This window comes from Drosophila kikkawai, chromosome 2R, assembly GCF_030179895.1.
Source record: "Drosophila kikkawai strain 14028-0561.14 chromosome 2R, DkikHiC1v2, whole genome shotgun sequence".
Taxonomy (NCBI): Eukaryota; Metazoa; Arthropoda; class Insecta; order Diptera; family Drosophilidae; genus Drosophila; species Drosophila kikkawai.
Window position 1 is genome coordinate 2497101 of NC_091729.1, and position 17020 is coordinate 2514120.

The 17020-nt window shown below is 38.1% G+C and overlaps 1 protein-coding gene across 3 annotated transcripts in view; it reads right to left on the reverse strand.

Annotated features, from left to right (window-relative positions):
* sxc (O-linked N-acetylglucosamine (GlcNAc) transferase sxc) overlaps positions 1 to 17020 on the reverse strand; it is a 154636-nt gene that overhangs the window by 11171 nt on the left and 126445 nt on the right. For 2 of the 3 annotated variants that reach the window (XM_041776559.2, XM_041776558.2), the window contains 3 exons: positions 3318 to 3513; positions 1533 to 3261; positions 1296 to 1476 (listed from right to left, as the gene is read on the reverse strand). In XM_041776559.2, coding sequence (XP_041632493.1) covers positions 1296 to 1476; positions 1533 to 3261; positions 3318 to 3513 — 2106 coding nt within the window. Of the gene's footprint in view, positions 1 to 1295; positions 1477 to 1532; positions 3262 to 3317; positions 3514 to 17020 lie in introns of those variants that run through there. The other variant, XM_070284021.1, reaches the window with a different exon arrangement.

Below are 17020 nucleotides of genomic sequence, written 5' to 3' on the forward strand. Positions count from 1 at the left end.
TTTTCGAAATTACCTTTTCGGTGGACACGATTACTAATAAACTATTAATCCGATCAACACCAAATTTTGACCACTCATTTATTATAATAAAAACTAGTCCGTGAACGAAGGATTTTCAATTTTTTTGAAAACTTCCTTTTTTATAGCATAAAAACCGAAAATTGTACCCCTTAAAAAGGACATTTTTTGTTAAATCGTCACTTTTTTTTTATTTTAAATCAAAATTTTTACAAATCCTTCGTTCACGGACTAGGCAATACAATATACTAACGAAATTTTTTTGAACTTTTGATTTCTGATGAACCGTTCTCGGGATATGATGTCCACCTCAAGTCACTATCGGAAAAAGAGGGTACTTGAATTCGGGCATAACTTTTTTATTAGTTAATATTTTTTTATAAAAAAAATTTCAGTAAGTACCCAGAAAGTTGTACTAAACAAGGCCGGCAAAACATTTTTAATAAATATTCTTTATGATGTCAAAAAAAAATCGTCAAAATTGAATTTTTTTGCGCGGTACAACTGTATATAACCCCTTAAACATCAAAACCAATTTGCAAGGGTATACAAAAGTTGTGCCGTTTTGTACCGAATAAACGTTACCCCCCTTAACGAAAAAATCAATTATTTAGAAATAATGAAATATTCCCATATGTCGGAGTATATAAAAATATGATAAAAAAAAAAACAAACCTATCATTTTGTTCTAAATACATTCAAACCAATTTTATGGCAGCAATAGGGTAAAATGATTGTTATTCTTGTTCAAGACTAAACTTCTAACTAATATCATGGTAGGAAGTTATGGTTAATTGGTGAGGTAACCTCCAATTGCAGCTTGCGTTTTGGTAAGGTATATTGTAGTTGGCGAATCACAGTTCGGTTTTCATATAGTCTGTATCTCCTGTTACCCTATAGTTTAATTCGTCCAGGATTCTACACAAACCGGTTTGGAAGTTCTTCCAGTTATGTCTTGCCTTTAGTCCTACCGCGTTTTGGCTGCTGAGCTCCTAATGAAATGCTCTATTAGGATTATGTTTAGAATGGCATTCGGAGCTGCTGCGTGGCATGATCTTAATGCTCCCGAAGCATCTGCATATGGCGATCTTTGTATTCTTTTGAGTTCCTGAATTCTAGTGCTGTGTAGAGCCAAATTATTATCTGGGAGTGATTGCCCCAGTTTTTTCCGAAAATTTTCCATGAATATAATGATATGCTTGTTTTTCAATATCACAAATACCACAATATCCTAAAAATATAAATTTTGTCGCAATCGAAAATGCTCATATACAAACCTTGAGGCCAATGTCTCCCCCGGTAAAGTTACCACCGGGGTTCCTGTCCACAAGACGTCCATAGATGTAGTATGCCCATTGCATAATGGAGTGTCAAGACATATATCGGCTAATTGACCCCGACGCACGTGTTCTTCTTTTGCCGCTACATTTGAAAATATTACTCTTTCCGGAGATATACCTATAAATTAAAAATTTTAGTATAATTATAAAATAAATATTACAATTTGAAATTACCAAAGCCACTGACAGTTTTTTTAATATTTTGTTCGCCGACTGCTGGGAACCTAAGAAGCCATAAAACTGACTTGGGAACATTTTTTAAAATTTCGACCCATGATTCAAGAGTTTGGGGATCAATTTTATATAATTGATTAAAGTTGCAAAAAACAATAGCGTCATCTGGTAACATATATTGACGACGTGTTGTTATAACGATATTTTGGGGAACCTCTTCCCCGGTTGCGGCCTTGTTGTTTGTTTGAGTAGTAGCTAATCCGTTTTGAACAACAACTCCATTCAGAGAAGTTTGTACTTGGCCAGACGCTATCATTGATACTATCTGCGTAGTGCTTGGCAGCTCTGCAACTTTATGAGTTATTTCAAGCGGCTTTTGAGCGTTGACGACTTCTTTAATTTCTTTAACATCTGTATTTTCTACTAGGGGAGATAAATCTGTCGCATTTATAACGGTTACATTATCTACAAGTGAAGATTGTTGTTTGTCACAAACAATAAGACGCTCCTTTAAATGTGGAAACATCTGCTTATGATCGCCAATAAAATATGTGTGCGGCATATAAGATAACTTTTCGCTATATTGATAAGCCAATTCCATTGGACTAGTTATTGCATCAGTTATAATATAATCCATAAAACTAGCTCCACTTGTACCTGGATAACCTAACCACATTACTTGAATCGGGGCAGGACGAAGAGCAAATATTTCATTTCTTGCGCCTTTTGTGTAGCCATTCATATTTACAAGAATATTTATACCATCATTATGGATCTTATCAGCAGCTTTACCATTGCAGGGTATTTGCGAAAGATCAACAAAATGTTCAGCTTCTCTGCTGATTTTGTACCGAAATGTCGTCCCATCATCTGGACTTAGGGCATAACAGAAGATCTCAACCTTTGAACGGTCATGCAGACCTGGAACTGACTGCATCAAATGTGAAGTAGGATGATTTCCAAAGTCCGAGCTTAGATAACCAATACGTAGTCTCCCATTAATAGGTAATTCCTTTGGAAAATTATAAGGTTTTTTGTGGAGCACATGAATTTTTTCTAAACATAAATTTGCGTGTCTTGCTGCAATGGCTTTCCGATAGTCATGTGTCAAAGGATACAGCATAGAATGATGAGGATGTACTGATGGTAAACGGTTCTTGTCAAGCTGCTCAGCAACTATACTAACCAATTTCTTCATTCGGATTTCATAGTCGGTCCAGTCACAAACAATTTGTAAGCAATGTGCTAAATTACAATATGCATCTGGAAAATCTGGCTTTAACTTCAGGGCAGTACGGTAAGACTGAATTGCCTCTGGAATATTTCCAGAATCCTTATGAATACTAGCTAAATTGCTGTGGGCATCGGCAAAGGCTGGGTTTATTTGAATTGCTCGAGTGTAGCACTGAAGGGCTCCACTGACATCCTGTAACTCTTTAAGAGTATTTCCCATATTTGAATAGGCATCTGCAAATGTGGGCTGTATTCTGATAGCTTCTTTATAATGCATTAATGCTTCCTTTAATTTTCCTTGTTGTTGCAAAACGGATGCCAAATTTGAGTGAGCAGCAGCAAAATCTGGAAATACTTCCAATGCTTTAAGATAAAGTCGAGTAGCCTCTTCAATATATCCTTGTTCTCTTTTTATATTTGCTAAATTGTTCAGGGAATCGGCGTGATTAGAACACAGTCTTAGCGCAGTGTTATAGCAATCTTCAGCTTCTTTCACCTAAAGAAACATTAACTAATTAAGTCGACACTAATACAAAAAAAAAACCAACATACCTGCCCTTTCTCTTTAAGAGCATTCGCAAGATTGCAATATGCATCAGGAAAATTAGGCTGTAGATCGATTGCCCGTCTATATGTGTCGATAGCTAAGTCAATCAGGCCTTGTTCATAGTAGACGCATGCTAAATTTCCATGAACTACGGCATTGTTCGCAGACAGATTTAGCGCACGTAAGTAGGCGGCCACGGCTCTAAAAATAAAAGGTTTACATATAAATAAAACAACGAAAAATTAATGAATAAAAATTGTCTTTTCAAAACATACTTGAAAATATGAACATTCAAGAGTATCTTAATTTACCTTTTCCATAAATACCGGAATTTATTTAATATTAAACAAACATGCCATATTTTTCTGGTATGTAAATTCTGATAATTTGCATATTTTTTATCCTGAGTCCTTATGTTAACTATTGTATAAATAATAACGTTTTGATAGTCCATTTTTCATGAGCTATACAGAATATGGAGTAAAACAATGATACGTGCGCATTCTATTTGTATTATTTTTTGTGTACATGTAAACATACACATATAGACATAGATAGCCTTCAATGACGTAAATAAACACAATTACACAAATGTAATTAAGAGATTAAGAGAGGTACAAAAATGTGTTTAGCAAAACCAAAACGTTTTATCTATATATGCAATGATTAAGTCTGAAAATACGCTTCTTGCTTAAACACTGAGATAACTCATACTGCCTGCTAAAAATATTTTAGATACATACCGAAACAATTGTATATTTTGACAAAAAATCATGAACTATTTATAAACATAGAAAATAAGGTAACGACAAATTCCGAACGCCGCAATCCTATTTTTTTTTTACCACAGAAATATTAAAAAATGAATTCAACTTTTAACGTAATATTGGTTGGCATGAAAAAAATAACTTTTTGGCAAAGGTTAAATAGTTGAAGAATTTACGTAATTAAACAAACAAGTGAACCGGAAAAATGGCACCTCACTCCAACAATTTTTTAAATAAAATTCCGTTTTCATTCATAGTAAAAATAAATAATTTAACAATAAGCCTTGTATTCCGGAGATAGTGAAGAAAATGCAATAACGTTCAAAACCTCCAAATAAATATTGTCCTTATCAAAACGGTTATGAGAACCTACTGAATGCAACGTACATACATATATCCACAGCCTGACCTTCATGGATCACTTTTTGACAAACCGGCCGTGTTTTTTGAATTTATACGTTTAAAAATATTGTTTTTTTTTTGACAAGTTGTACACAAAAGAGCCACATCTATCCATAAAACAATTCTATATATTTTTTTGGATTGTTAAACCTTTTAAGTTATTTTGCTTGTGAAATATGTTACACATCCTTAGCTCTTAGTTTCTTAAGTACCGTTTCCTTTAAGCGTCGATGAACTTTGGGACCACTATGCACAGTGGTGGCGCCCATTAGCCAAAAATAAAAAAAAAATCATTACAACAAATATGTACGAATAGTAGAAAAATCGTCTCTTAAATGTCCAAACTTCTTTCAGGCATACCAGATTTTTTTGAAAATCGAACAGGACTTTCTAAAAATAGAATTAAAGATGTGAAGACGCGTTCATTTGCAAAGCGCAGCTACGCGCATCGCGAATGTTTCACAATCTAACCGAACTTTAAAGTGGTTCGATCGTTTATTATGTGTCTAAATTAATATTTTTTGTAATGGATTTTGAAGTTCAAGGAATTTTCTAAAAAATGAGATAAAATTGTATAAATTAATAATAATTATTATTTTCATTATATTAATGTGAAATAATCATGTTTTTTGCCAATATTTTGAACGTATTTTTAATGTTTAGCTAAAGTTATAGTTGTGGCCCCACAAAAATCTACAGTTCATACTGTATGTCAATGTGTTTGTCGAGCTTTTAAGGTGACAAATTTGAAAACAAATTTAGCCGAAATTGGCCTATGTGCCTATAATCTTAAAAATACTAACACAGGTGAGGGTAAGGTTTTAATTTTTATTTAACAAATTAAGTTAATTTTGTATTCAAAAATCCGGGTTTTGATTTCCAATTTTGATAAAAAATCGGGGAAAAATTTTAAAAATAAAAACGTCACCTGGGTACCTTGGGGCACGTAATATTGGTTGGCATGAAAAAATAACTTTTTGGCAAAGGTTAAATAGTTGAAGAATTTACGTAATTACACAAACAAGAGAACCGGAAAAATGGCACCTCACACCAACAATTTTTTAAATAAAATTCCGTTTTCATTCATAGTAAAAATAAATAATTTAACAATAAGCCATGACTTATTCTTTAACGAATGCAATAAATTATTTTGATATCGGATGTTTGTGAACAGTTAGGATGTACACCGAGAACAAAATTTTTTTGTTGAGACTCGGGGGATTCGCTATTACTCGTAGGCCTGTAAATATTTTTTAATACACAAATTAAAAAAAAAATTTCAAATGTGTTATTATATGGTATTTAATTCATTAAGCTAAGTTTAGCCGTTTCGTCACAACATTTTTTTGAAAAGTGGGCACCGAATTAACCTTACCCCCCTTAAGGGGGGATATACATGTAAACCAAAATTTTTTTTGGACAAATTAACTTTTTGCATTTTTACCTATGCTATGGACACGATTCACAAAAAAATACGTAACATATCGGAGTGAATCAAAAATTATTATGATCAGAATGAAATTATCTTCTATTTGAACCTAAATAGGGGTAATAGAAATTAGTATAACTATTTTTTAAGAGGGTGGGAATTGAAATCTGATTACCTAAAAATGGAATTTTTTCATTCAAAACAATATTTAATTTTTTTGTCACAATTTCTTTTTGGTTTTTTAGGTTCAAATAGAAGGTAAAGGTGTCATGAATGCAAAAAAATTTTTATTTGCGGATTTCCGAAACCGCGGACGAACTTGCAAAGGAAGGCGTTGGTCTGGAGAGTAAAAGAACAGAAAACGTCCCTATCTCCCTAAGAACGCTCCAAAGCGAGCTAGAGAGACGGGCTGACGCAAGCGCAAAAAGCAGGTGGAGGAGTAATTCCGCAACCTGCAGAATATCAAAAATCATGTGCAAAGAGCACAACGAGAAACTCACTCACTAAGTGCTGCATCTTCCTCGGAAAGACTGCAGAATGTTAGTGGGTATTCTTACAGGTCACTGCCTGTCTGCTGCACATGCAGTCAAGCTGGGTATTACCGACAACGCCAAATGTCGGAAATGTGATGAATCCGAGGCAATCGAAACCTTGGAGCATCTCATTTGCAAATGTCCGGCCCTAACGAGGGCAAGAATGAGATACCTAGGCTCTCCAGTTCTGGCATCGCTAGAAGATGCCTCCAGGAGGAAGCCAGGCGAACTCCTTGCCTTTGCGAAAAACACCCTGATATTCAAGGATCTCGAAACCCGCATAAACAGTCTCTAGGTCCATCCAGGAGTTTCCCCGGATAGCTATGGGCCATATTGGCCTATGTGTGGCCCCTCGAGGGCCGTCCGGTCCAACCTAACCTAACCTAACCTAACCTTCCGACAGGAATTACGAGCTCTATAGTGTCCATAGCAGGGCAACTCAAAGCTCGATGCGCTGCGGCATATGTTCCATAGGTCCGCCATTTTGTAAAATATTGTTTATAACTATTTTTTTTATCATCTCCGATTCTACTTTTAACTATCCCCAAAGTTTCACGACGATTGCTTGAATATTTCCTATAACAAAAAAATTCACGAAAAATGGCAAAATTTTTGCCGCTTACATGTTTATCCCCCCTTAAGCTGTGTACGTTTGTTGCTAGACAAATAAAATACACAATATATAATTTTATAATTTCTTTTTACTTCTGGGCACTTACATATATTTCACCAATGTTCTCATTAAGAGTTCAAAAATTAAATTTAAGTCTTGGAAAACAATGATTTTATTAAAAATTTGTATGGAAGCTATAAGATATAGATATCCGATTTTAACCAAATTTGGTAAGAATGCATAAACTTGTACCAAACATATAATCTGTGAGTTTGATTAAGATATTTTGAAAAACAAACAAGTTTTTCATACTAAATGTTGATTTTTAACATATTGTTTTTATGGGAGCTATTGATATAGACGTGCTATATGGCCAATTCTTTTTAGATATACTTGATTTTTGGTATTAATTTCGTAACGATTAATCAACTAGAAGTATTTTTGGCCGCGTCTCCATACAAGCCAAACCACTGTGCTATGGTATCGCCGCTGCTTGCTGAGCTTTCCGCTCTCATCCTTTTGCTTTTCCGCGCACGCTATTTCACAGCTTCTGCGCTCCGAAGCGCGAGTCTCTGCCAATCTCCCATTCTCGCTTTAGCGGAGTAAAGCTGGCGGAAGCGCGGTCTTATGTTTAACACAACCAAATTTTTTTATTAATATTAAATACTTAAATTATTAAATTTAAACGTCTTTTTATTTGCACGTGCTTAATAGCTTCAGAACATTTCCTCAATAGTTTTGTCAAAATACGAATGCCCCGCATAAATTTGATGTTTGAATTTCCCATCAGGAGAAAGTTATTGCTAACGGTAAACAACATAATATTTGGCAGCATAGAGCTAAACATACATATGTAGCATGTCACCAACGACATGCACAAAGTTCGGACGGCGCACAGTAGCGCCTTTTCTCATTTAGCGGTGCAAAAATCATATCTTTTAAACCAAATAAGGTAATCGAATAAATTAACCGGCATTGGACAGGTAATTGTTGTAAAATGCATGTATGTACTGTATAATGTACCACGCCCACAAAATCGCCTTTTTAAAGGGTATTAAAATGAAAAAATATTTTTTTTTAATGAAAACAATTTAAAAAAAATATTCTTTAATTAAGTTTTTATGTTTATTTTTATGTATTTGTTCAAATAAAAATAATTTGAAAACTGAAAAACAATTTTTTTTTAATTCAAAGTGTAACCGCCACGCGCTACATTTAGTATATTTCTTGGAATGTATGAAATTGTGTCGGTATTTTGGTATATTTAACCCTGAGTAGTTTTGGTTTATGTTGTTGCATTATCGCAGACGCAGCTCGACGCAGCCGATGAAAGTTAATTCTGGTCGAGAAAAGATCCACAAAACTTGTAGACATAGTGTAGTCGGTGGCTTTCATCGGCTTCAGAAGTTATAGAAAGTTATAGTTTAGGCAGAAAAAGGTGAAAAAAATGGACACCTGGCAGGTAGCGATTTACCTGTACAAGCCCAAACCAAAGTGCCCTTTTGTTTTGGGTTATTTTATAGTTTATAAATGTATCTATAATTTAAAGTAGAAACCATGACCATTGGTTTTATGGTTTTTGTATAATAACCTGAAAGTCGACCAATTTACCCATTTTTTTTTTGTATGATGCAAAAAACGAAAGAAAGTTCAACTTTGAATGCTCATAACTTCTACAAAAAAAATCGTATGATTAGATTTTATTGCAGACTCGGAATCCTTGGGAAATTTTCTGTCGAATAGGTATGGTTAAATCGTTTTTGCGAACATACTTTTTCGATTTTTGCAACGCTAATTGTTCGAGAGGCGCTACTGTGCGGCGATGACCTAATAACTCAAAAAATAATAATTGAACGTCCGAACTGTGCTATTGAGGTCATCTGTAAAATCTTCAATGGGATCATAAGTCTCGGCCATTAACCAACTAAATGGAAAAAATCTATAATTATAATTATACCGAAGCCCGGAAAAGACCACACGATTCCATCATTTTACCGACCAATAAGTCTACTATCATGCCTATCATTGGCTTCAAAGAAATGTATGGAACTATCGAGCAAGTTAACAGAATAACATCTGAAATTCACACAGCCTTCGAGCATCGAGAATATTGCAGCGCGATATGCACAAAATTAAAACACTTTTGCCGGCATACACACACAAATTACTTTAGTCGTATCTCTACAACAGAGTCTTCGCAGTGACGTGCAACGCAAAAACATCCGGCACCTATTCAATCGAAGCTGGAGTCCCACAAGGAAGCGCACTGGACCTACCATATTTGTCCTATACACATCGGATATCCCCACAAGCGACCAGCTAATACGATCCACTTTTGCTGATGTCTCTGCGATCCTCAGCCGCTCCAGATGCCCAGTCCGTGCAACAACCCAGCTCGCCAACCACCTCAAGGTAGTCGAGAAGTGGCTATCTGACTGGCGTATTAATCAACCAGAGCTGCCTAGAACAGATGAAGGCAGCAGACAACAAGGTCCGGTACGGCATTAGGAAAGCCAAGGTGAAGGTCTTCCTAGACGAACCGGACGACATCCTGGAAGATGAAGTCGAGGACGCCAATAAGCTGCTGGACGATTTGGTGATCGACGACAGCACCCCCAACACCACCCCGATCTAATGCCGACGGTCGTTCAGATAAACCTGAAGCGCAGCTCCCACACTTCAGCTAATCTGGGGGTCCTTCTCCGCGAGAAGGACATCGACATCGGCCTTATACAAGAGCCATGGACAAGGGACGGACAAATCTCTGGCATGGCCATAAAGGGATACACAACATTGTACACAAACTCGACAGGTAGGCCGAGGGCGGGTATAATCATTAAAAACAACCTTAATGCTCTTCTCTACCCCACTCTCAGCAACTTAGATCTAGCAGTGGCAAGATTCAAGGCGGAGGATGGGACAGCCATACTAATAGCCTCCGGTTATATGGCCCACGACGAACCTGCACCACCTGAAGCGGTTAATAGGGTGATGCAGTGGGCCGAGGAGACTAAGACGACGCTCATCCTCGGGTGCGATGCCAACGCAAGGGAAAGTAAGGAGACAAACGAAAGGGGTGAGTCTCTCTTCGATAGTATTATATGTCGTGACGTCAATATTTGTAACAAGGGAAACACGCCCACCTTCATCTTTCCAAGCACGGAAGGATTTCAGGGCTGGGAGGAAGTCCTAGACATAACCCTCCAAATGGAGCATAGTGATTATAAGGTAAGAAATTGGAGAGTCTCTACACAAGACTCGTTTTCAGACCACAGGTACATATTCTTCGAAATCGTGATGCCGGTATGTGAAACGGCGCCGAAGCGAAACCCTCGAAAAACTGACTGGGACAAATACGGAAAGATTGTACAGTCAAAGGTCAAAGACAGAAGGATCAAGACTCGATCCACCCCGGAGAGAATAGATAAGGAAGTAGAGGACTTCACAAATATACTGAACAACGCCTACAAAGAGTCATGCAGACTAACATACTCTAAGAAGACATACCCACCATGGTGGAACAAAGAACTATGCGAGCTCAGAAAGAAAGTTCGAAAAGCCTTCAACACTAGTTACGGAACCAAAGACTGGCAGCCGTACAAAGCAATACACAAAGAATACAAAAAGGCAATCTACGTAGCGAAGAAGGAATCTTGGAGCAGTTACTGTGAATCGCTTGAAGGAGTCAAAGACACGGCGAGGTTAAGTAAAATCCTATCGAGAGGACACACAAGCCCCACGCTCATAAACAAACCCGACGGGACAGGAAGTACGTCGGCTGAAGAGTCACTGGAAATCCTGCTGAATACGCACATCCCAGGAAACCAAAAAGAAGAAGCTAGAATAACGGAAAGCCAGGGGGCAGACCAGCAGCTACAAGTAGAAGAGATCATCACCATGGAAAGAATCCATTGGGCGATAGATTCCTTCGACAAATACAAAAGCCCGGGTCCGGACGGAATCATACCAGCAATGCTACAAACAACAAAAGCAAGCACGGGAAAATGGCTGCAAGCAATCTTTCAGGCATGCATTAAAACAGCACACATACCACTTCCATGAAAGGAAGCGAGGGTAGTCTTCATACCAAAACCAGGAAGAAGGGGACACATCCAAGCCAAGGATTATAGGCCGATAAGCCTTACCTCTTTTCTAATGAAAACACTGGAAAGGATCATTGATATCCACATCAGAGAAAGAACGGAGAAAAACCTTTCCAATGCGCAACATGCGTACAGGAAAGGCCGATCCACTGAAACAGCACTACACGAGGTAGTGCGATACATAGAAAAGACTCTACTTTTCAAAAATTACGCCATGGCCACCTTCCTGGACATAGAAGGAGCCTTTAATAACGTGAATGCGGATTCCATCCTAAGCTCCCTCAACGGTATAGGAGTATAAGGAGGCATCAGGGCATGGATTGGCGCAATGCTGACTGAAGACAGTAGACACAGACTACATGACAACCGAACTGCGATTCGGTAACACATACACCACTATATACCCTACAAGGGTGTGTGGGCGAGTGTTACGCCCCATCTACTTTAACCCCCCCCCCCTCTTTCCATTATGTACATGTTCCCCCCCCCCCCCCCCCCCCCCCCACCCCTTTTAACTCTAAATAAACGAATATATAATACAATACAAGGGAAGACTGGCAGAGAGGGAGAGTAACCGAACCGGATGAGGTATCACTCTACACCGACGGCACAAAGATGAGCAGCGGGGTAGGGGCCGGAATCTACGCCGAAAGCTGGAAGGTGGAAGAATACTTCCACCTCCCAGAGTCAGCGACGGTTTTCCAGGCGGAGGTTCTCGCGATACTGAAAGCTGCCGAACTTTCGCTAGACCGAGGCCTTCGGAATACCAAGGTAAGGATATACTCAGATAGCCAGGCGGCGATCAAATCCCTCGCACAAGCACGGACGACTTCAAAACTAGTGGCCAACTGTAAAGGGGCACTAAACAGACTCGCAGGGTACAACAACAGGGTACAACAACAGGGTACAAATAGCCTGGGTACCCGGACACAATGACATAGACGGAAACGAAAAAGCAGACGAGCTGGCCAGAAAAGGGTCAGAAGAACACTCAGCAACAACAGACATACAGATCTCCTTGAACTCAGTCCAGACGGAAATTCATGACCATTTCAAACAATTAGCCAGCAAGGAATTGTCGACGAAGGCAGAGCACAGAAGATCGAAACTATGCTGGCCAGAATTCAATAGGAAGCGAACCGCAGAACTGATCTCCAAGAGCAAAAAGGACATCAGGAGGACCATCACCGGCCACTGGCCAATAGGCACGCAAGCCTGTAAGATACCCTACAACCCACAATGCAGAAGCTGTAAGGAACCAAGCGAGCAGGAGACACCAGAGCATCTGTTGTGCCACTGTCCGGCACTCAACAAAAAAAGAGCCCTACCCTTCGGAGCACACCAACTCGAGTCACTAGGGGAAGTTGGAAGGCAGCCAGTAGCGGCCATCCTAGCTTACCTGAATGTCACGGGCTGGTACTAAGAAGGGCGCAGACAACAGCAAATCGAGGGTGTGGAACAAAACGGAGCTCAGCTCTAATTGGAGGCGGCCAGGGCTGCCCCACCACTTATACCTACCTACCTAGCTAAGGCTCAAGAATTAGAAGCAAACCATCAGTGGGCAACATTTGCCAGCAACTATTCCTACAATATTCAGACTAATTCACCAAACTCGATAAATAGATCAAACAACAGCGGAAATCGAACGGTCAAACCTTTGCGTCGCAGAATAACTCTCAGTGTCAGCCTAGTTCGCAAAATTGGGCTCAACCCCAAAATCAAAACCAACCTGAACCGATGGATATTGACCCTTCAATACAGCGTCAATCATCAATTCCAATCTAACCAGAATTCGACCCCATTTAATTCTCAAGCGGTTAAACGCGACCGCAGTGGTCAAACCCAACATCAGCCACAGAAAAACATGAGAATTAAAAACATTAATGAGGATCATTTTTTAGGCGAGCAGGCGGAGGACTCCCCTACATATTCAGGGGGGACCTCAAATTAAGAAGGTCATTGAAAATATTGCTAGACACTGGTGCAACGGGGTGTTGGGAGAATATATGACGACCCTTATGAAGGATGGCATTATACGTCCGAGTAAAAGTCCGTATAACTCACCAGTACGGGTAGTAGGGAATCAACCCAGACGGCACTCCCAAACATCGTTTAGTAATAGACTTTAAAAAACTGAACGAAAACACTGTCCCAGATAGGTACCCAATGCCAGACCCCTCTGTTATTTTATCTAACCTGGGTAAGGCTTTAGGCGTTACTTCTCAACCATAGATCTGGAATCTGGATTTCATCAGATCCTCATGAAAGAAGAGGACATAGAAAAAACGGAATTTTCAATAAATAACGGGAAATATGAATTTCTTCGGTTACCCTTCGGCCTTGCGAATGCACCATGAATATTCCAAAGGGCCATGGATAATATCCTCAGACAAAAAGGCCGAACCTGCCATATTTACATGGACGATATAATTGTTTTTTCCGACACAGCCGAACAACATTTAAAAGATCTTAACTCGAAAAATCAAAGTTCTTTAAAAAAGAAACCTAATTTTTAGGCTACATTGTCTCCAATGAAACCATTAAAACTGTTTGTCCGTAACTACGCGGCTATTACTACAAGGCGAAAACGGCAAAGCTTGAAAACATATTTCAAAAAAAGTTCAAATTACTCTTGATCAAGGGTCCATTCTGGTTAGTTGAAAAAAAAAATCGATTTTTTTTTTTTGCATTTTTCGATAGCTTTAAGTGTCTAGAATATCGTAATAGTTTAAAAGTTATGAGCTTCCGAACCGGCCGACTGAAAGGAGCTACAGAGCAAATATAAAACTTTAAACGCGTTTTCTGGAAAACTACATTTTTCGGGCTGGCGACCATAATATCTCAGTCAATTTTTAACGAATCTTAATGATTTTTTTTTTTAAATACGCGTAATAAACGTGTCCATGGAATAGGATACAATTATATTGATAGCATAAACATTGGATTTTTTATCAACAAAAAAGTGAAGAAAATTTTCACAAAAACGAAAATAAATTTTAAAAGTGCCGCCATTTTGTTATTATACCCTTGCAGGGTATTATAATTTCAGTCAGAAGTTTGCAACGCAGTGACAGAGACGTTTCCGACCCTATAAAGTATATATATTCTTGATCAGCATCAACAGCCGAGTTGATCTAGCCATGTCCGTCTGTCCGTCTGTCCGTCTGTCTGTCTGTCTGTTTCTACGCAAACTAGTCCCTCAGTTTTAAAGCTATCTGAAGGAAACTTTGCATATAGTCTTCTATATACTCTCACTCTCACTCTCATATAGCTGCCATACAAATGTTCGATAAATTTTTAGAAAAAAAATTATAACTTTGCTGTTTTTCAACATTTGCACCATTTTTTAGATATAGTCATATTATATTATTTCTGAATTTTGGTAAAAATTTTATGAAAATCGGACGACTATATCTTATAGCTGCCATAGGAACGATCAGGAAATTAATAGGAGAAAAATTATAACTTCGTTGTTTTTCAACGTATTTTTATCTTCTTTGAGATATAAGCTTTTTTTTATTATTCTAGAATTTTGGTATAAATTTCATCTAAATCGGACAACTATAGCAACTCTTATAGCTGCCATTGAAGCGATCGGTAAATGTATAAAATATATAAAGCTGGGAATGTAAAACTGTAACTGTCAAACTGTAAACATAATAAGTATAGGTAAAATGTAATGAAACTCTGTTTTGTGAGTGTTTTCAGCATTTAAATCTATAATATAAACATCGAAACCATTCTGCAAGGGTATACAAACTTCGGCGTGCCGAAGTTAGCTTCCTTTCTTGTTTTTTATTCAATTTAATAAAGTAGCCTATTCCATAACCACATTCATACTAAACAAGAACATATTTGAATTTTTTGTTTCAGTCGATTTTTACGTCCTGCAGAATGGTCGCCAGAGAGGTGCCTTTTTTGGGCATGGGCTTACGTCGCCCTGTGTCCTGCTTCAGGACATGCTCTAAAATTTTTTGAAAATTTGGCTAAATAATCTTTAAACTATGATAAATATGTGTGACAAGTTTGAACTTTCTATCTCTTTTCCTTTGTCCACAAAAAATTTCTGAAAATGGCCTATTTTTTGGACCAACTAACCAGAATGGACCCTTAAGGGGGTTTCCTGAATTAGGAGGCCAAGGCCAAAAAAAGGGATTTTTTTTATTGCTTAAATCGATAGATAAACTATCTAAGAATATACCACAAAAATTTCAGAAGCCAATTCGAAGTATTTTCGAAGATACAGAGATGAAAGCAAAGGAGCGCCGAGCAGGTTTGCAGGCGCTTGGCGAACTTTGAAGCGCGTTTTCTCCACTTTTCATTTTTACGATTCTTTCGAATTGGCGGGAAAGATAACAAAAAACTTATTGACCGATTGAAACGAATAAAGGCTTATTCTGTTTAGAATTAAATTCTCTTCTATTTGAACTAAAACGGTTGTTGAAAACCGCTTTTTATATTTTTTACAGCATGTTAAAGTCAATATTTTATCCCGAAAAATGCAATATTGACTTTAACATGCTGTAAATCTCTGTATCTCTGTATCTTCGAAAATACTTCGAATTGGCTTCTGAAATTTTTGTGGTATATTCTTAAATAGTTTATCTATCGATTTAAGCAATAAAAAAAAAAACGATTTTTTTTGCCTCCTAATTCAGGAAACCCCCTTAAGTTGAAATGCACTCGAAATAAGAACACGTAGAATTTTCGGGGTGTTTTTTATTGTTTATTGTCGAAGGTAAATTGGTACCAAAATACAAAGAAGAAACTAAAGCTAGGGAGAGCGGATTAAAAGCTCTAGGGACTGGATGTCCGGAGGAAGAGGGAGAGAAAAGGAGAGCGTACGGGATCACACTGCCTCCCGAAATTAAACGCCTTTCTGGCGTAAACTTTCTACTGGCAGACTCGGCATTGGTAGGATAAAATACCTCGGGAACGTCTGCTCTTGCTGTCGTCGTATGGAACCCAGTAGTTGGAGGAATCGACAGAAGGTTGTTGGAGGAATCGATAGAAGTGGTCACTCGTGTGGAGAACGAGGAAATCCTTCGGATGGGTGGAGGAATTTGTGGTGTGTCATCACGAGGAATCGGAACACTGGAAGAAGAGTTGCTTGAATGCAACAATGTGTGATGCCGACCGTGACAAGTAAGACAGTTGTGGGCGCTTGTGCAAATTCGGAGTGGATGATCGCTTGCAAAGCAATTTAAGCACAACTGCTTTTTCCTAATGTATGTATGAAGTACGATCTTTTATCGTCATTTGGAGGAAGCGTGGACATTTACGCACTGGATGGTTCTCTGCAGAACACAAATCGCATCTTTTGGAAATGTGAACAAACCGCGTACTAAAGGATTGTAGTACTCGTGGCGACTGGTTGGAGATTGTCGGTTTAGATGAACGGAGGCATATGGTAGGAGGCTAGAGAGATTCGATGGTTTCAAGTAGGGTTGTCGAAATATTTAAAAATATCGTATCGATGATATTTTTTTTTCCGACCCTATAAAGTATATATATTCTTGATCAGCATCAACAGCCGAGTCGACCTAGCCATGTCCGTCTGTCCGTCCATCTGTCCGTTTCTACGCAAACTAGTCCCTCAGTTTAAAAGCTATCTGAATGAAACTCCGCATAAAGTCTTCTATATACTCGAAACGGGCAGGATCGGAGGACTATATCATATAGCTGCCATACAAATGTACGATAAATTTTTAGAAAAAAAATTCTAACTTGACTTTTGGCCATTTTATAATATTTCAGAATTTTGGTATGTTGTATAAAAACAACTTCGTTGTTTTTCAAGGTTTTTTCATCTACTCTGAGATATAGGCTTATTTTATTATTTCAGAATTTTAGTATACATT